Below are 21,306 nucleotides of genomic sequence, written 5' to 3' on the forward strand. Positions count from 1 at the left end.
AAATTCTGTATCCTCATACAGTTGGTCATACTAAGTGAATGAATACAGCCACATTGAGCTCTTCACATTTTAATCATGAAAGCATAAAGGCATTCATCACAGAATGACAACCATTAACAATAATGCACTTAGAACAATACATCTGAAATGTAAAACAAAAAACAGCTTCAAACACAGTGAGCTTTTAAAACTACAAACACATTTTTAAACAACAACACAAAATTAAAACTTTTAGTGAGCTTGCCCCCTGCCTGTCTCACAGGAACAGCAGACAGAGGCTCAGCATACGGGCATGCTACAGGTTGTGCGTCTGGCGTATGTTTAAGGTGTCTCGCAGCATCAGGTCACGGAGTCGCCAAAGTGCATCTGCCATTGTCTTGTGGGCCCCCTTACTCTTCAGCCAGTGGGATGGCAGTCTGCTCTCCTGCTCTTTAGAGAGCCGCACATCTTGTTTTTGAACTGTAAGTACACAAATAAAACATTAAGATTATACATCTTAGAATATTTACCATTTCACATTAATGTATTAATAACATTTTAGGGTTACTGAATATGATGTTGATGTACTATATTCTTTTCAAGGTTTATGGAGTTGAACAAAATATGTATTTAAGTGCATGTCTAGTGTGACTTTAATCACTTGTAATCAAAAAACAAGACTAACCTGAAAGAGCGTGGTCCCACTTGCTGATGGTAGAGGACTCTGCAGTCAGGCCCTCGATGTATCTGAGGTATGCCTCAGAGTGGAGCAGCCGCTGAGATTTGGCTGGTGGGGACACAAACATGGGGGTGGAGGGCTGCTGGTGCGCAGGCTGTCCCACCTGGCCTTGTCCTGGGTACGGTGGGGGAGCCTGCTGCCCTTGGCCAATCGAACCCATCTAATGAAAATATTGGCATTCATACAGGATTACATTTTCATTATCATCTTGAGATCATTGAAGACCCAATCTGCAACGGGTGTCAGAAAATCTTCAAATGCATCACATAGTGGTTTTTACATGTTCTGTTGATTAGGGCTTCAAGCACAACGTTTTCTACCAGGGTCCACATATTTAAATACATAACAATCATTTGAATGCTTCTTTAATGATTCAAAACACTAACACTCAAACAACACTGTATGGTAATGTCTGTATTATGTTTCTTTAACTAGTGCAGCATTTTAAGTGTAATGTATGTTTCTAATCCCAGACAGAAATATGATAGGAATATAATAGTAATATTTTTGCAGGGTTTAAAATGATGTGTGAACTGTTTCAATGTTCTATGATTCAGGCATACTTCTGACAATATCAATACTGTGTTTATGAAGAATATTACTGAATAAAATACTTGGGGAATGGGGAAAGGGCTTACAATCAGAGCTATGCTCCCCTTTTACATATGGTTGCCTGTTTACAGGGCCTTACAGATTACCTGAGATCCTTGAATGTTTCCTGCTCCATGACCACCTCCCGGGCCATTGACACCTGTGGGGATATTCAACATCAATACACTGTCAAGAAGTGCAGCAGGCCATTTGATGTTGGTTTAAATTACAAATACTAAATTCAATTTCTGAAATTAACCAGTGCCATTTTAATATAGACTAGAACAATAAGGAATGCCAATTATTAATATTTTAACTCAAATATATCAGGTTTATGATATTGAGCAGGACAAATAGCTGAGCCCCAGTTGAGGATGTTATCTCTCAACTGACTAGTGATTTCAGGACCTCAGCCTATTGGTACAGGTAGCCCCTCCAGCATGTCAGATTGGCAGACAGGAAGCAACTGCGTGGCAGGTGGGGTTGCTATGACAGCACTCTTACCAAAGTACGACATTCCAGGAAACCCAGGCATAACGGGCAGGAGATGTTGGGGAAAGAAAGGCACCCCCATGTGATGTGGTGGCATGCCAGTCATACAAACCATGCCTTCACCGTATCCCTGCATCATAGCTGACCTATATGCACCCATCATACCTTCTTAGGAAGGGACAGTAGTAACACAAGACAGCAACATGCATCAGTTAGACATGCATCAACTACTTGCACTACCAAGCATGCAGAAACATGTTAATATAGATGCTTTCATTCAATCAACAGAGCATTATGATGTTTTTGAACTGAAATAAAAAGGCACAAAAGTTAAATATGCATAATGAATACCGTTTTGTTTGCATGCACTATTGTCAAGCACTTATTCATTTTTAAAGGGCAGTGTGTAGAATTTGGAAACAGCTAGTTTTTTGTTGCAGATTTGAATTGAAGTGAACACCCTGCTGCTAACCCTTCCATTTTCAAGACTGCAATGAGCCATCATTAAACCGTGTTCATTTTGTGGTGTCTTCCAGGACCTTAAAATAAGGTCTAAAATGACCCTTCTTTAGAAACGACCTAATTCAGCCTGTGGTCTGCATTACCACACATTTTAACAAATTCAATCTGCTAATATATTCCCCTAAATACTACACACAGGCTCTTTAAGTCCCAATCCTCAAACAGTGGACAGCAACCTTAAGCTTCATGTTCTGCATTAAAATACAGATATATGGATTCTACCATGATGTTAATAATACAAAGTAGTGTACAACACTCAAGGTTTGGGCTTATAAATAAGTTAAATGATGTTAGAGACAACATATAATTAAATCAGGAAACATGCAGGCATGGGTGTGATTAGGAAACTTTTAACAAATGACAAAACATCTGGCAGTTAAGCTTCTTATTCCAGCCTTTAAGTGATCCCTCTGCATCTATTAGGGGTTACCTGACACAGGCTTCATGCTGTGATTTAGCATCCCCATGGGGATTGGGGGAGGGACCCGCCCCATCAGTGCCCCTACTTGTGTACCTGCTCTAGGCGACGTCTGATGATGGGCCCTGTCCCGCTCCTGCTGCTCTGCCAATTTAGCTGCTCGCTCTGCAAAGCAATAAAGACCAGCAAAAGTGTTCATTTCATACAGTTCACAGTCTTAAAACACAAACATCTAGGTGAAGAATAGAAGAAAACAAGTCCCCCCCACCTTCATAATCTGCTTTCCTGGAACCCTCGAGGTTCCTCCACTCTGTGCCGACGAGGCGGCTGAGCTCCCCGAAGGAGAAGTCTGGGTTCCGGGCTTTGATGACCGCCCGCATCTCACTGCTGAACAGGATGTAGCCACTCATGTTGATCTTCCGCTTGGAGCCCTCCTTCTTTGGAAGGCCCTTTACGGATTTTGGTGTGGACTGCAAGCGAACACAGTTCAAAGTGTCTTTACATGAATGCTAACAGCATGTTTTCATAGAATATTAACATTTGTAACTCTTCCACCCTGACCTGCAGAGGAGTGTAAGGCATGGTATCCATGTCACTAGACATGAAAGAGTGCCTCCGAGAGTGAGACCGGTCCCCTAGCTCGCCATCATCATCCCCAAGATCTTCTAGCTCCTCATCTGTCATATCAGCAAACTTGGCCTCCAGTTTCTCAATTTTTTTGTCCAGCAGAGGGGAGGGCTCCTTCTGGGGCACTATGAGCTTCCTGTATAAGACATCAGAAAATAATATTTACCGGATTAATAACCTTTTTTCAAATGACTCCCTCCTTTAGGAAGAATAAGTTATTCTTTAATTAAACTGTGCACCACTGCACCAAGCATAGACAATCAAGGACTTGATGCCGCCAACACTTGTTTCTGTATAAGTGCATAACAACCGAGTCATTTTTGTGCATAATTATTGCTAATTCAAGTTAACTTAAACGTTTTTCACCTAAAATAGTAGATTTCATCCTCCACCACTTTCCCAGAGAGTGAGAAGCGCTTAAGGCCCTTGAACTTCTTCATCTGCTTCTCACTCTCGATGTAGCGGCTCTCACAGAGCAGCACGTTCTCTTCAGGCACTTCAGTTGGCCGGCAGGAGAGGTAGTCTTTGAAGGACGACACCACACACTTCCCTGGGAAACAAGGCAGCTGTCTCAGTACACGATCTCTATCAACTACATAACTGAGACGTCCTACACTGCAGGATCTATGAAAACAAAGCGGTACTTGTGCAACATGTTACCGATGACGCAGGTCATAGGGCAGGTCTCCTCAAGGTTGCTAAGGAACACTTCCTTCTTGTAGAACATTTTTGTTGGCTCGTGCTCCGTTTCCTCTGGATGGATGAAGATTGGACCAAAGAAGTAGCCTGCTCCATCTCGCATCCACATTTTCTCAATCCTGTTCAATATAGATACAAAAACTAGAATGACCTTCGTCGGGTTGTTGCCTGCAGCAACCACTCAAGTTCCAGTTTACAACCATGTCTGTCCAGACTATGAAAGTAAGAAATGTTTTTTTGTCAAAATGGAAGTGATTCATATATTGGTATATATATGGTGGTATTGGTATTAAATATTCCAGTTTAACACATGTTTAGGGTCATCATTTCAGTATCCAACTAAATGGAAAATATGGCTACAATCTACCGTTTCTTGTCTGAGTTATGGGGTTGAATGTCAGCCAGAAAAGTGTTTTTGCAGAATATTATGTTGAAGTTGAAGTTGTATATATTTACTCTACCTGCCCACTCGGTGGCGCACTAGTCCATGTGAACTAATGTAAACACAGTCTCCGACTTTCAGCAACAGGTTGTTGTAGCAGAGCTGCTCGTAGTACTGACACCCCGGCTCCCCATTGGTCATATCCATGGGAACATCCTCCCTCTCCTGCAAACACAAGTAGTTAACCTGCCAGTAGCCTTCTTTATTATCTGTCATTGGGAAGAGGAATATAAAGGGTATTTACCTTGTCTACAATACCGTCTGTCATTTTGATTTCATCCACCACCTCGGGAGGTTTCTCCTCTTGTTTGGGAGCAAACATGGAGGCCACACGGACGACAGGTAAGGGGACCTCTCTGGGAACAAACCGCACTGAGCTCGGGGGCATGGTCCACATCTTGATCTTCTTGAAGGACTTGGACTTGGCAGAGTAGCGCGACTCACAGACATAAACATCGTCAGCTCTGAAGCCTTCTGGATGAAGTTTGAAGTACTCCTTAAAACCAACACACCATAAATATTGAATTAACACTGAAAACACATCGAAACAGTTCAAAACAACCTAACAAACATAGGAAAAAGAGTATTTACCTTTACAAACATGACCACACATTTGCCCAGAATCTTGCTGACAGGAGCTTTGTTGTAATAGTCACTTTTAAAAACTTCCTTCTGCAAGAACTTCCTTGTGGCCAAATGAAATGTTTCGTTTGGTCTGTAGAACCAGCAGCCATAAAGCCACTTCTCACCTGCATGTATTAGATGGGGGAAACAGAATAACGTCTGATTAAAAAGGATTAGTCTTATTGAACAGAAACACTAACTGAATATGCTGCAGGTCACAAACAACTATTGTCATGATTTTTGTAATTAAAACATCTCATTATTGTGCAATAATGAGACTGACCAGTGTCGTCTTGCCAAAGGCGTTCAATGTAGATGATGTGAGGCTGGAGGTTAGGCTCTGCAGGCTCCACATACACATAGTCTCCCACGTGGTACATGCTGTCTTTGAAGCTGCAGTCCTGACTGTAAGTGCGCTGCAGGTTAGACTGCCATGATCCTCCAACTGAGTCCTCTCTCTTCTCAGCTTCTGGGGATTTAGAGGTGACACAATAAGATAACGCCACACTATATGCTAAGACAATGTATGACAGAACTTCAAATACTGTGACCTTTCAAATGTGTTTATCATCATACCCCTTTTTTCCTCTTCCCTCTTGATTTTGTCCTCCTCAAACTCCTTGGGGAGCTTCTCTTTCTTTTCCTTCTCCACATCACTATGCAGATGTTTGGAGGTGTAGCTGAGGGCAGGAGACATCAAGATCTCTCCGTTCTTACACAGCTCGTCTCTGATCCGGATGAAGAACTGCTGCAGCTCCACAGCGTCTTCGAAGATCTCGGAATCGGTCCTGTAATAAACATAGCGTTTGAATAAATGTAAGCTTTCTTTGAATACATAATCCTACCACAAAAACAAAGCATTAAATAGGAAAAGACAGCAGCTCCTCACCTATTCAACCGTCTGGCCTTTTCCAGCACTTCAAACATGTGGTCCTGAAACACATCCAGCCTCTTATAACGCCCTTGATCTACATTAGTCCTGATAATCTCAAAGTTCCGTGGCGGCTTCTCAGGATTTGCGGGATCTACGGCAGGTATCTCCGCGAGTGAATCGCTGTAGCAACGGCCCTCGTCATCTTGGTGACCGAGCACGGAAACAAAGAGGCTGCGGACAAGTTCCTGAATGAGGCGTGGTACATCCGGCACATGGCCGTCATCCCCCCCCTCCAGGTCCCGCCTGGTCTCCAGCAGCACTCTGTGCAGCATGAGGGCGTCGCGGTAAATCAGAGACTCAGGCTCGTTGTAAGTACAGGCATTGTTGAACATGAGCACCAAGTCCTCCACCAGTGCATCCACATCCTGGTACTTGTTAGCCAGCATGTGGCTCTTGATCTTCTCCATGTCCACAGGTTTCTTGATAGCGATGTAGTAGTCAGGCAGCTCGGCCCGAGACGGCAGCCGCAGGAATATTGTGCTGAGGCGACGGCCCCGCTTATCTGTGAAGTTCTTGACAGCCTCATAGAGCTCATTCAGCTTCTGCTGCAAGGGTGTTAAGTACTTGGACTTCTTCAGAGTAATGCTGTTCTTTCCTGAAATCAAATAAAGTCAATGTTGATGAAAACAATCTCACACCATAGCTTGGATTTCATTCAATAAAGGCAAGTCAATCTGATTGACAAAGTTAAGTACTTATTTTCAACTTTGGAGACGTCATGTCATCCTCATCTGTTGCTGGCCCAAGATCCTTGCGTCTGTCTTTCATAATCTTCTCTAGCACGTCAGCATCGTTGAAGACCTTGAAAACAACAACAGTCATCACGAGGAGCTCCTAGTTCCTGGATGAAGTTCATTTGACTTGCTGTTAACTAGATACAAATATCTAACAGATCTTACCCGAGAGCCTTCTTCATTGTAGTGTCGAGCATTGCGGAACATCAGCTTCATCTCTTCCACCATTGCTTCTTCGGTCATGTACTTGTCTGAGCGGATGTTGTGCTCAATGGTCCTGAGGTCCATTGGCTCCAGGATGACCTTGTAGTAGTCGGGATAGTCCTTCTTCGAGGGCTTGACCATGAAGAGGTCACAAAGTCTCCGACCAGTGCCAGCTTCTCGCGCCTCGGCCACGGAGGCAAAAAGAGTTTTCATTCGGTTTGTCTTCGTATTCTTCTTGTGACTGGAAACAAATTGCGGATCAACTGTCGATACACCTCCACACACTTCAGAGATTTGATTAGGTAAAAGTGCAAACCTTTTTCTTTTTGTGCTGCTGGTGTCAGACGTTGCAGAGGAGAGCATGCTGTCTCCATCATCATCATCTCTCTGTAAGAGCTCTTTTCTCTTCATCTAAACAGATAACAGGTGATATATGAAACAAGTGGCTATAATGCTTCTTGAATATGAAAGTAGCCGGTCAAAAGTGTGTGTTGGGACTGACCTGCTGAATGTGTTGGAGTTTGAGAGCCCGCTTGTAGATGGAGGAGTGAGGAACATTGTAGCGTTTGGCATTCTCAAACATCCGCATCAGATCAGAGTCGATATGCTCCACACTCTCATATTCGTTGTTCTTCATCTTGTTCCTGTGGGGAATTACGGGCTCTCACATTTGGAAAGGAAGGCACAGAAAAACTGTACTGTACAGTGAGTATGTGTGATGCCGTAGGGGTAGAAAATAAAAAAAAAGAGAAGGTTGGTAAAACAAAATGAAACAAATCAGTGATTAAAGCATGAATTAGAAAAGATGGAGCAGAGGGAGAATGGGATTTGATTCAAGAAATGTTTGAAAAGCTTGAGAAATTTCCCATTTTTGTTTAAAAGGGACTTTTTTCTATAATATTGTAACTAAAATGTCCCATTAAAATAAATGCATGTATTGAACAAATTGCTTGATGTGAGATATTAATTTTTCCGGTAGATGTAATATGAGACTGAATTCACGGTATCTACAATTATATAAAGAAGTACTAGTGTTTTTTTTCGTAACTTATATACTTTCTCAGGACATTTTAAAGGGTAGTCAAATGTAACTTGATGGATAAACAGATCTATATTTACATGCAAACTAGAAATATTACTTCCAACAATATTAATGTGCTTCTTTTGCAAATCAATTTAAAATGTAAACTAAGAAATATCTAAGTTAGTGCATCTAAGTGCATTAATAAGGTGACCTATCATGCAAAATGCACTTTTGTACGTCTTTTAAACATGAATATTTGTCCCCGGTGTTCCAGGGAACTCACCAAGTGTCAGAAAACACAACCCTCTCTATTTTCCTCCATACCCAAATCTCTTAAAAAGGGGCTGCAACGGATCTGATACAGACTGATCCAGATTTGAACACTTCTATGACGTCACAGAAGTGGCGCTACGGCTATTGGGACAACTCCACCAATCAGGAGGAGACAGCATCGGATATTGCCATTGGAAAGCGCTGGAGACGCTGTAGTACATATGCCAGGCCTGTAGATGGTGCTGTTCTCACAGAATCAGCCCATGCAAAGACAGTGTTAAATTGAGCGAAATGAGGAATGGCTAAAATGCATGATCTGTTTGGTATTTTGAAAAATAAAAAGTATAAATATGTCTTATATAGGTATGTTCCTACACTATATTATTCAAATATAGCATGATAGGTCCACTTTAATAGAGCACATTACACTAATAGCCTTTCTGCTTAAACTTAACTTTGAAATGGAAATGAAAATGCAATAATTTTCAATATACTTCACTTTAAAAGAATAAAATGTTAAAGCATATCCGTGCCGAACTCAGGGGGGGACATCACTCAGGGTGCTACAAAGTGGAACAGTTTTTAATGTTGTAAAAAATGTCTGGTCCTTGGGGACAAAGACCTAAAAAAAAACATGCAAACGTAGATCACTACTAGTTCTGTCATACTTGATCAGATGGAGGCAGATGGGCTGGTTGATCTGGTGGTAGTAGTCGGGGTAGTCCTTCCTGGAGGGCAGCTGCAGGAACGGCTCAGAGATCAGCTGGCCCTGGCTGTTCCTGGCCCCTCGCACCGCCTCATACAGCTGGAAGATGGGATTACTCATGTCCATGTTAAAGGTCATACTCTCTGCTTCAGATTCACCCTCATCATAGTGGACGGACCCTGAGGAAATGGTATTAGAGATAAATAAACAATGACATTTAATCCCCATTTGTTGTACAGAGGATCTTCATGATGAATGTAAGATATAGAGGTAAAGAAGTACCGGAGAGAATGCCTTCCTCATCACTTTCATACTCAAGAGCCATGGTGATCGCTGAGAGGCGGTCACCCAGGGCAGACCTTCTATTCCTAGAGCCAGAGAAAAAGAGTTGTGAAGTCAACATGACTTTTTTCCACTTTAGTCTGAGAGTTGTCTCCTATTTACCTGATACGAATGCTGGACTTGATTGGCTCTCCGTGCTCCATCTCAGACTTCTTTTGTGAGAACATCTTTTTGATGGTGTTTGCATCCTAGGAACATAGGAGATCTCTTAGGTATCCAGGCAAACACTGAAAATTACATTTAGCACCAATGATATTCTGATGTACACACTTACCTTAAACACTTGCGATCCAGGCTCATTATACGTTTTGGCATTCTTGACCAGCAAATCTATATCTTTAGCCATGGCACTAACGCTCCTGTAGTGATTCAACTAAAATAAAAGATATGTATTGGACATTTTCATCGTTCAAATGTTTGCATATTTAATGTAGAAGATGTAACAGCATACCTGGATCTTCTGAGCCACAATTTTCAGATCTATTGGTTCCTTAATGATGGCATAATAATCTGGGTATTGCTAAATGAAAAAGGCAAACTACGTTTCAAAGCAGAGTCCAACATTTTACTGATAATTAAAGTCATACTGAGGTGCTTGTACCATTTTGGAGGGTAGCTTCTGAAACAGCTCGCTGACCAGGCGGCCTGTGGGCTCAGTGTGAGACACCATGGCATCAAGGAGCTGCTCGAGGACTTCTTTCAAGCAGGTGGGTGCACTCTGTCACATACAGTATAGGTGGTCACAACATTTAGGTAGGTACTACATCGCTTTTAATGTATATTTGACCATGCAAATTAAAGCAAACTTCCAATGATGTATACCAAACCACCCAGTTGTGTTGTATGCATAGACTGTATAAAGAAGTGGACATAGCCCCTCAAGATAGAAAAGTGAAGCCAATCTTGTGCATTGTACTTGCATTTATTCAAATGACCAGCAGGTGGAACTCCAGTGGTTGCAAAAGATGTCCAATTGTGTAGAAATCTATGATAAAATGACCCTACTTCTCAAATTATGTTTTACTTCAATGGACATACAGCTGTGACGTTTATGATTCCAGTGACTACTTTCATGTCTTCTTAAATACACAATGATTTTTTATTTTGTAAACTATGACCAAGTCACAACCACAGTGACCCGTCAATCATGATAAAGTAGAAATGTATAGCACAGTTTTATTATTTGGTCAGAAAACAAATAAATTCCAGTTAAAACTAGATTAGAGGACGATGGCAAAAAGGCCAACCTGAGGATTTAAAACATTCACAAACTAATGGTTCAATCATGGTGGCTATGTCCATGTTTGAAAACACCAGCATAATAGACATAACAATTAAGATATTGTAATTTGATTAAACAGATCAGAAACACTGATTTTTAACTAAATATGAATATAGTCAGCAGTACGTGCTAAATTAAGAATAATAATAAATATGTGTTATCAGTCATGTGTATGTCACCTCATCCTCAGTGGACCCTCCGGGGTTGTGATGTGCATAGTATCCATCTTCATCATCATCATCATATTCGCCTCGCTGAACAAATTCGTTCTTGGTTCTCAGGTAAAGGTCCCAAAGTTTACAGGCTGCTCTGTACTCAGGACTGTCCGACTATATAGACACAACAACACATATTCATGTCGGTGCAAAATCGTCATTTCCTGCCTACAATCAGAAATGTTTTATTATTATATATTTGATTGTTTTTTTCTTACCTTGTAGTATGTTTTTGCATTGTTGAACAACAGTTGAAAGTCACTAGTGAGTTGTTCAACATCATCATACTCCTCCATCTTTAATTTCTGCTGGATCTTCATCATGTCAATGGGCTGAGACACCACATGATAATAGTCCGGTTGATTCCTGTAATTAAAAGGGATTTGTACATTTTAATTTAACACATTTATGTCTAATTCATGTTAAAGGTCCCATGTCATGGCCATTTCTACTGATCATAATTCCATTGTTGAAGTCTACTAGAATAGATTTACTTTGTTCAATTTTCCAAAATCACATTGGTTTCTCATACAGCATCTCTGTATAGTATGTGTATTCACTCTCTGTCCTAAACGGCTTGTTGGAGCTCCTGACCCCCCCCCCCCCCCTATGAGCCCAGTGTGCTCTGATTGGTCAGCTCGCCCACTCTGTTCTGATGAGTCCACCACCGTTACAGCGGAACTTCAGTGAAGATGTGTTACAATGGCGTTTGTTAGCAACCAGAAAAAGACACCAGTAATGACAAACAGATGAGAATGCTGCGTGGGGTCTGGGTGCCGTGTTGGTGGGACGTTGTGAGGCTCGCTGCTGCGAGGAGCGGACAGTGTGAGCTGGATTACTGGTTCCGTTTCCTGGTTGCTGCGTGGGGTCTGCGAGACAGCGAGACTCAGCCTGAACTCAGCCTGAGCACACACACACACACACACACACACACACACACACACACACACACACACACACACACACACACACACACACACACACACACACACACACACACACACACACACACACACACACACACACACACACACACACACACACACACACACACACACACACACACACACACACACACACACACACACACACACACACACACACACACTCGTAGCCTGGCTGTGAGTTTGTGTGTGTGCTCAGGCTGAGTTTCGCTGTGTCTTGCTGTCTCAGGCTGAGTACAGGCTGAAAAATCCGCGGAGCTGCGGCTGAGAAAAGATAAGGCTGAGTGAGTGTGTGTGTGTGTGAGGAAGTCCGCGGATTGGTCCGTGTTTGGTCCGCGTAGCCGTTACGTCACTTAGACCCTTACGTCACTTGGTACCCGGAAAGAAGAAAATGGAAAAAGAAAAATCTCCAACAACGAGGCGTTCTGGGGCAGCATAGACACGTCTTTTCTGTGTTAGAGTTTTACTCGCTACAGGGTGTACTTTGAGGGTTTGTGACTTTGCAGACTGTTTACATGCATAAAAAGCCACATAACACACAAGGGGACGGGTAATAACCGGAAAAGCATGACATGGGACCTTTAAGGGAAGTTTAGGAAGTAATTGAATATGCACATATCTAATGATTTGTTTCCTCACCTTCGTTTGGGTGCTCTGATGAAAAGCTCACACAACATCCTACCCTGATCATCCTTGTAATCTCTGATGGTGTTGTACAGTTCATGACAGACAGCAATCTGCAGGGAAAATAAATAAACACTGATAAATGTATGCATCCTTCCGCATATCAACTACATGTATTGAAGTATTAATATGTAGAAATCAGTTTGAAAAAGAGAAACTGAAACTGAAAAGATTTGTTAATTTACAGGATCCACGGTAGGAATGTTTGAGGTCCTTCTCCTCTTTCTCCCAATTGAAGACACTAGAGATGAAGACTGGTTATCGTCAAAATCTCCTCCACTCACACTGCTAGAGGGGGATGTCGCCCTTCTCCTTTTCAAGGCCATGACGAACCCCTGAGGTATAAAGCAAGTAGAGTATCACTGCACAGGTGTAATCTTACATTAGAGCTATAACATAACATACCCATTTTCCAACAGTATCCAAACAGCATGTACACACTATAGAGACTACTAAGACTTGCTGGGCTCTGAAGCAGTCAGTTACACATACTGACAGCGCTGCCATCAATGCCACATACAGTAATACAGAATAATTCATTTCAAGAGTGCCATTCCTGATTCTGATTAAACATTACTTAAAATTGTATAATGCCAAATCTGGATAAGACATGACTTTAAAGCTTATATAACTATAGAGCTGCCAGAAGCTTTTCTTAATGAATATTTGCTTAATTCATTTCCTTATTTAACGTTTATTAGAATAGGCCCAATGAAGATTATAATCTCTATATGTATTATTTGAAATAATGCAAATATACTATACTTCTTGCCATGTGTCTCTTTTGTTATATTGTTACCTTATATATTGTTAATCTTATCAATGCTATATTAACAATATAGCATTAATAATACAATTCACATACCCTATCCCAAGCTTCTTTAATTGTATCACATATGTCCATAATGTCTCAGTATAGGGCTGCTCAATTAATCGTATTTTAATCGCAATTACGATTTTGGCTTGCAACGATTATGAAAACAAAACGATTTTTTTTAAGACATAATTCAATAAATGGATGTTTTCAAAAAATGGATAATCGTTTTATCAATTATTGACCCAAATAATCGAGATTATGATTTTTGCCATAATCGAGCAGCCCTATCTCAGTATTGTATGTATTTCTGTTTTGTTCATAAACTGAAACTAAACATAACATTTCATCAGAGAAACTTTAACACCAGAATACAAAGCATACACAAGGATAAACATTTAGTGTAAACAGAATAAGATAAAAACACAAAGGGATAGTTCAAAATAAGTTATACTGGTAATGTACTTTTCAGCTTTAATTTTTTTTTACATATTAGAAATCGAAAAGTACCTCGGAATATTACAGTGAAGTTGAAGTGTCTTTATTTAAAGTCACAGAATACCCCATCATAAAGGCTTAAATGATACGCATAAGAAGAAGGTTCAAGTCTATGGGTTCAAGAGTGGGGGAGACATCCACATGTCATCCATGAGGAGTCTTTCATGTCTCCCCAAATGAACTTTGACCCCCAATTAAATCTTGAACTTAAGACAGCTGGACATCCAGTACAATTCTTCTAGCAAATGGATAACAGGAATAAGCAAGCCAGGGGTGTTTTTCAACAGGCCATCTCGTCCACTAATAGGTGTAATGCTATGAATTGTTAAATTAGAAAAGATGACAACAACCCTAGATCCTTATTATCACCTGGAATGACATTTACACTAATGATACTGGCCTGTCTGGAGGTTTGACTCATAATAGTGAGTGGTAAAAGGTTAATCCTAATGTCATCTGTCTGCGTACAGCCTGCAGTCCGGTGTGCACACACATCAGCAGTAAGCTAGCACACAGACCTGCCGACCTGTCACTCACACAGGTACTACCTCAGAACAGCTAACGTTAGCTACAAATAACGGTTAGCTTTGAACACTTCAGACAGTCAGACAAAGGCATCACTGTGACAACGTCTAACGTTACAAAGCTAACACAAAGTGAGACTACAACACCTTATAGAACATATTCTAGTGTTACCACTTGACATTATGGTGTGCTTACCTTCAGGGAGCACGTTACTAGACTCACAATATCTTTAATAAACAAGAAAGCCAATCACTCATCGATTTTAGACCGAGAGACACAAGTGTGAAGGCTGCGACAATTCCAACAGCCACTTCCGGTTCTTCACCTTCAGATTAAAAGCGTGTATGATTTCCTTGAAATTATAAACGCGTTTTACAGGATTTTAAAGATAATTTTACCTATTATAACTCTAATGGGGTGTTTGGTTGATATATATTCGCATAATGGTATAACTTTAGCATAAAGAAACAATTGTACTGTTGAAAAATAAAGCGTGTAATCTATGACATTGCTGATGGCCCAATGAGTTTATCAGACTTCCTGTTAGTTCAATTCAATTTGACACCTCGCCATTAAACATCTTTGTGTCGACCATAGACTTTGTACAAGCTATGATTGTAGTTCTCTTACCTGCATTATATTAGAACATCAGCTACAACGAGTAATTTCCAAATAATTGGAGTTTTTATCATATCATAATACATAATCTGCAAGCTGTTCTCCCTCCTTCACCATCATCAAATATCTGCTTTTTTTCCATGTATGACAGCACAGAACAGACAGCTTTTTGAATGTATTTCAAATCTTTGATGTTAGTTGCAGTTGCAGTTGGGTATATATATATTATGTCTTTCTCCCTCATGTTATAGGGTTTCATGGACCCAGTTACTGTGGCCATATCACCAAACTCATCCTGGTTATAACAATTTGCAATCCTGGTTTCCTTTTAATGATTTCTGAAGTTGACCAGAATGGAAGATATATTCAGCCACAAATATTGGGCGATCATGAGGATATGAGATAACGTTCTTTACACTAATCGAAATGTGTTGCTTCGTCAGAAGAAATTACTAAAGAGTCAAGGAAATGGTTAAGAAGCGATTAAAGGCTATATATCTTCATTGCTTCTCTCCCTTATACTCCCAGTCCCTTCTGAAATGTCTAATTGGGTGTGAGGTGAATGTTTGAAGTTTTGTCAGCAGTTTACAAGCTGTATTGCCATGTTTAAAAGCGCAATAGTAAAGGAATAGAAAAGTCAAACAATTATTTTCAGAAATGCATGATGCACTTATGTTGGTTTCCTGTCTGCCAACATGAAGCTGGAGAAGAAAAGGAAGAAAAACTACAGCCTGTATAGAGATAATAAATCAATGCTACTGTGGTGGGCAAAAAGAAAGAAGCATGCACATTAAAGGAGACAATCACCAAGGGTTGTTAGAGAAAGACATGTTTCTTTCATTCATTTGCACATCCTTAAAGATGATTCATGATTGCCACTCCCACAGCCAGGGCCGGTTATACCACATTTTTTAGAGATTACCTTTTGTATCAATAAAAACAATAACACACACCAGACACAACGCCTAATCAAACATGACCTTGTTTTTTATCTCAACTACACATCCGTAAAGTTTTGTGACAGCCTCTTGCAAGGTCGGGACCAGGTTGGGATGCTATGGTCAGCATTAGGTCTGGAAAGTATGCAAGCAAAAGGTTTTCATTTGATACATAGACCATAGGAAATTGAATATTTCTGCGAAGGGGTGGAAGGGAATGAAGAGATAGAATGAGGAGAATGAGGTGTCATCTTTATATCATTCTGTATGTAAGTGTTTTGAAAAATAATAATTATCTGAAATACCACTACCATTAAGTAAAGCAGAGGTTTAACCAACAATAAAGGATTATGATGCATACGGAACTTGCAGGAATACTTGGACTTCAATGACACAGCACAACCTATTTATAGTATAGTTCTAATGTAGTATAATTAGAAAACATTGAATGGGTTGTGGAAATCTATGCCATTAGTCTGAGAGAGTATATCTTTATCATGCAGGACATTTATGCAGGACAAAAAAAATGTATGGCACGGTTATAGAAAATAGGGAAGGTAGCAGACAACTTTCGAAACATATATCAGAGTGAGGAGAGGAGACAGAGCATTTCATAAAGACAGCTTGAAAATTAAGACATGAGAAAAATGTTAAACCTGCAGGTGGCAGTAATACATAATTGTGGAAGAAAACTGTCGCAAATCACCAAAGAAGAAGAAGAGACCAGGAAGTGTCTGTTCATCGCTCCCATGTGTTGCATACATTAATGGTTGCTGTTCAGTCGTTCATTCATTGTTTGAACCAAATCTGAAGCAATATTCAGCTAAAGCAAGCCAACTTGTTAGTTACCTTTCCTAACTCAACCAAAGACGAACCCGGTCCTCAGTCAAACTGTAACAGCTGGCTAGCTAACGTTAAAATCGTGCTAAATTGGTTTGGAAAACTATAGCTGTAGTCATTTGAAAAAAGTGCGTAGCCTGAATGAAAAGTGCAGTAGATACTAGCATGATCAAGGAGAACTGTTGGAACATATCTCCCAATGCTCCAGCGTGCATGGAGAAGCATCTGAGCTGCGCGCAGTACAGAGCAGGTGAGAGGCAAGCTAGTTGAAATGTACACCGGTAAACACGTGCGGCCGCTACGTAGTTATTATTATTATTATTGAGTATATGTGCGTATGCACTGATATGAAGGCTTCCCTCCCCTCGTGATTAGGTGTATAAACAATATACATTTCATTGTTTTTAATGAATGGTTATTTTTTTTAGGTCAGCGAGATTCTTTAAGTGGTTGCGGCTGGCTCGTTATTGAGAAACCCATTGCAATGTACAGCTTGAATATTAACTACTCTGTGGATTGGAGGCTAGCCATTTTTGAACATAGTGACTGTTAACAAGTCATTTTATTTGTCTGTGGCCTAGAATTATGTTTTTTTTTTCTTTTTTGTAATGTTTTTCCTTATTGGCTCTCTCCACAGATGGCACTCTCCTGCTCGGTGCCTCTAGCCTCTCTGGCAGAAACTGGCAGGGATCTGTTTGGATCTACAGCGACCCTGAGCAGGCCCCCAATGAGGGACTCTGCAAAGCTGGTGTGCAAACTGAGGCTGGAGTCACAGATGTCAAATGGGTATCAGAAAAGGGTATTCTTGTTGCATCAGACTCGGGTAAGAAAAACATTTGCATTAGTTACGAATCAAGCAATCGTCTTAACGTGCTTAACTAGAGGTCATTGAATTGGTTCCTTCTCAGGTGCCTTGGAGCTCTGGGAATTAGCAGAGGATGAACGCCTGCTAGTGAATCGCTTCACCAAACATGAGCATGACCACATTGTCACAACAGTGAGCCCAATCAGTGGAGGAAGTGGTGCTGTCACTGGAAGCATGGACTGTCGGTGAGACATCATTTTTTCTAAGTACACGCACACATCCAGAACAGAAACATGTTGACTGATGATCTGTAAAACTTTGGCATTAGGATTTTTTTCACTGTTTTCTCTCACCTTTCTTATCACAATAAGGTCTGCCTGTAACAATTATTTTGTATTATTCATTAATCTGTATAGTATTTTCTAGACTAATCATTGGTTATGTCTTTTTTAAATGTCTTTTTTTACCCAAAACGTTATTCAGTTAAATATGATATGAAACGGATAAAAGAGAAGGCATCTCGATATTGAAAAGCATTTTCTGACATTTTTGCAATAACATTTAAATAAACATTTAACACATTTTCAAAAATAATTGGTGCTTATTGTTGTTGCAGCTCTAATAACAATGCATCTCTTCCCCTGTTGTTCACTGCAGAATTAAAGTCTGGGATCTCACTCAGGATATGGCCCTTACTACCTACCATGGTAAAGGAACATCTCGAAACTGCTCTCAGAAATCTATGTATTATAAATGTTATTTTAAAATAATATTCAGTTAGTTTTTAAGAACTGTTAACTGTTTGCTTTTCTCTGAAATACAAGAGGTTTCATTGTATAACAAGACGGACGTGTAGTTGTGTCCATGTGACCAGTAATAAAACAATTTAAAAAATGACAGCCCTAATTTAAAAAAGGAAATGTTCATTCATAAAGATGGTAAAAGCCATACCTGTCCCCACTTTTTTCTTCCTCCAGGGCACACGCAGCCAGTCAGTTGTGTTGCCTGCAGTCCGACAGATGAGTCTATCTTCGTCTCCTGTGGTCAGGTATGATACTGATCTTCAGTTGGCACATATTGTTGTGAACACAACACCTAACAAACATTGTCTGCCTAAACTACATTTTGATCATGTTGTTTCATCTTTTGTTATGATACTATTAATGCTGTGAATTAAAGTCCTGCATTAATGAAGTGCAGAGAGATCATTTCATGTCTAAACTTGTCTTCAGTCAAACTCAACCTGTTGTTATCGGCTTTCCCTCAGGATGGCCGTGTGCTGATGTGGGACAGGAGGAAGCCAGATAAACCAGCCTCAAGAATAGGTGAGCAACACGTCCCAGTTCGAAAAAACAGCTTCTGATATTTTTGACAGGTTATTGACGAAACAGGATTTTTTGTTGGTGCTACAGTGGAAAATAGTATCGCTGACAGACAAATGTCTAACAATCTAGATAGTCCATGTTGTCTGGCTGAGCTAACAAGCCTTCGTCTGGCGTCTATTGATCCCTAAGTCTAATGCAATATTGTCATTGCTCGACTCGACTCACTTTGGTACCATTCAAACTTACTTCAAATGTTTTCTCGTGCTTGGCATAGTTTCCTAGGCTGCTATTTCTTAAAATCTGCGGTTTGTACTTAATAGTTCACCCACTCACACTCAGGGCACTCTGTCTGAGCATATCTCTGTCAAGATCAGGGAATGTGTGAAAGTGACTTTTTTGCTGAACTATTTAATCAAACATTTAGCTATCCAACTACCTTTTTATATATTCTCAGTCTAAAAGCTACTATATCTCATCCTAATAATGTCTTACATTGTCATTCTCACTGATAAGCAAGAGGCGCAAGGTTTTTTGTTATCAAACCTATCAATGGGAGAGTTTTTAATTAATTTACAGTTATATCAGATTGGATATACGCTCAGCATGCTTGGAACCTTGATCGAGGTGGTACCAAAAAAAGTACTAGGTACTTTCTATAACTTTCCCTTAACGGAAAACCGAAAAGACCAAGTCGCGCTGAGTAGAGTTGTACCGTACGCAGTTGAAATGCATTATAATAGTCTGTCCAGCTTAATTAATGGAAGTACATCTTAAGCAATTTTTGATATAATGCATATTCCATTGTCGATTTTGTGTTTGTCTCAGATGTAGAGTCAATCTGCTCCCCTACCACTGTCGTCTGGCACCCCCACCACAGGAGCACCATTGCATTTGGTAAGTTCCAGCAGCAGGTTACTGATTGCATGAGACATTTATTTGGCAGCCTCTGTGGTTCTGATCCTTTTCCTTGTGCCTCAGGTGATGCGCTGGGTAGAGTGACCATGAAGGACTTCCTGGGAACAGAGCCGGCCCAGTTAGTGAGCGTTCACAGCCGCGGAGTTAATGGGCTGGCCTTCTCTACACACAGGTAACTCTGATTTCTAACAGTTTTATTAGCTCTTATGTTGCTCCTCTACAAAGTTTTAACTAATTTTTTCCCCTTCCAGTACCCCCCTGCTAGCCTCCATAAGTGATGATTGTTCCCTTGCTGTCATGAACTCCAACCTGGAAGAAATGTGAGTCCTTTAACTTCATACTAAGAATTAAGTCAATCAAAAAAATGTAATCAATTAAAAATACATAATGACGGGGCTTTGCAATTTGTCCAAAATGTTCTAACCCAGTTTAGATGTCTACATAACAATAATTGTATTTGCCTGTGTGAATTAGTATGAGTGTTAAATTATGTAATTAGGAATTGAAGTGCAAAATCAACAAGTTTTAGTGGAATTATAGAGAAAAAACCTTCCAGCGGATACTATGAGAAATGCAGGGGAGTTGTTTGGTCATGCTTGGTAATTATTGGTCATTTTAATGGGATGTAAAAGCAAAAACCACAATCTTTAAATGACACTCTCTCAAAGTAATTTATATCAGATCACATGAAAAATGTTAATGTAGTATTTGCTTGTTATTATTGATTAAGACGATGTTATTTCTATCTCAAGATTGTGATATGGAATTACTGCCCAGTTTTAAGTAATAATTTCTTCTTCCTCTTTAGACTTAGAGATCGGCGGCACCAGGACTTTGTCAAAGGTGTCTGCTGGCTCCACGATGGCTCCAACACCCTAACAACCGTAGGCTGGGATCACCTCGTGCTTCACCACACGGTGGATCCGGCCGCTAAAGCCCTAAACTCTTCCTCTTAAACCCAATGCTCACATACCTTGGAAAGAGCATATATCAAGATGAGTACTTACCCCCCCATTTTTTTAAGGGGGCGTCCATGCGTGTCTAAAACGTCAGGCAATATTGATTAAAGTTTGTAATTGTCATTTAGTACTCCAGATAATTGCTGAATATTTGGACTATTGCTCTGCTGATCCCGACCTGGTAGAGCAATAGTTTCTCTATAATGGCTGTCTCCATCCACTTCCTTCATACTGTATAGCATTTCCATGTGTAATTACACTTAAGGCAACCCATTTGTATTTGCATAATTTTACATTAAAGGTAACGTCCTGATGTAAAAGCAAGAGCATTTGACACTTCTTTCTTTTTCCTTTTTATCTACTACATGTGGACATCAGCAAGACTTTAGAAAGGAACAGTTGTGGGGATGAAGACTTAAACAATGTGTTTGAGGATTATACCATATTATAACTAATATTTAGCCATTAACTGCATACTGAAAGAAACATGAAGTGTTTGATTTGTAATGATCCAAAAAGATACTAATATGCTATAAAATAAGCCCTCGTATAATACATGACACAAGTTATTGAGAATAAGACATCTTTAATATA

At 40.2% G+C, this 21,306-nt stretch overlaps 2 protein-coding genes across 4 annotated transcripts; one reads left to right on the forward strand and one right to left on the reverse strand.

Moving 5' to 3' along the window:
* Window positions 1-53: 53 nt before the first annotated feature.
* LOC307040316 (protein polybromo-1-like) lies at window positions 54-14,635 on the reverse strand. Of its 3 annotated transcripts, XM_079683029.1 has the most exons (30): window positions 14,508-14,635; window positions 12,661-12,810; window positions 12,431-12,528; window positions 11,066-11,213; window positions 10,812-10,961; window positions 9,952-10,068; window positions 9,802-9,870; window positions 9,625-9,723; window positions 9,453-9,538; window positions 9,291-9,376; window positions 8,971-9,187; window positions 7,508-7,649; window positions 7,322-7,416; window positions 6,967-7,246; window positions 6,763-6,868; window positions 6,023-6,662; window positions 5,710-5,921; window positions 5,417-5,602; window positions 5,101-5,258; window positions 4,754-5,005; window positions 4,529-4,674; window positions 4,029-4,186; window positions 3,735-3,918; window positions 3,303-3,504; window positions 3,010-3,211; window positions 2,838-2,906; window positions 1,814-1,969; window positions 1,417-1,469; window positions 665-878; window positions 54-459 (listed from the first exon to the last, which is right to left on the reverse strand). In XM_079683029.1, the coding sequence occupies exons 2-30, from the start codon at window positions 12,799-12,801 to the stop codon at window positions 296-298; spliced, it is 4,830 nt and encodes a 1,609-aa protein (XP_079539155.1). In that variant the 5' UTR covers window positions 12,802-12,810; window positions 14,508-14,635; the 3' UTR covers window positions 54-295. The 3 variants fall into 3 exon arrangements, with proteins under 3 accessions (XP_079539155.1, XP_079539154.1, XP_079539156.1); XM_079683028.1 differs by having other exon boundaries at window positions 6,967-7,416; XM_079683030.1 differs by lacking the exon at window positions 1,814-1,969 and having other exon boundaries at window positions 6,967-7,416.
* Window positions 14,636-16,569: 1,934 nt separating this feature from the next.
* On the forward strand, window positions 16,570-21,036 carry wdr77 (WD repeat domain 77). The gene is made up of 10 exons (XM_079683803.1): window positions 16,570-16,958; window positions 17,346-17,531; window positions 17,617-17,758; window positions 18,171-18,220; window positions 18,491-18,561; window positions 18,781-18,838; window positions 19,664-19,732; window positions 19,817-19,925; window positions 20,005-20,073; window positions 20,562-21,036. The coding sequence occupies exons 1-10, from the start codon at window positions 16,850-16,852 to the stop codon at window positions 20,707-20,709; spliced, it is 1,011 nt and encodes a 336-aa protein (XP_079539929.1). The 5' UTR covers window positions 16,570-16,849; the 3' UTR covers window positions 20,710-21,036.
* Window positions 21,037-21,306: the final 270 nt, after the last annotated feature.

The sequence above is a fragment of the Notothenia rossii genome, assembly GCF_949606895.1.
Source record: "Notothenia rossii genome assembly, chromosome: 5".
In the NCBI taxonomy this organism is placed as follows: Eukaryota; Metazoa; Chordata; class Actinopteri; order Perciformes; family Nototheniidae; genus Notothenia; species Notothenia rossii.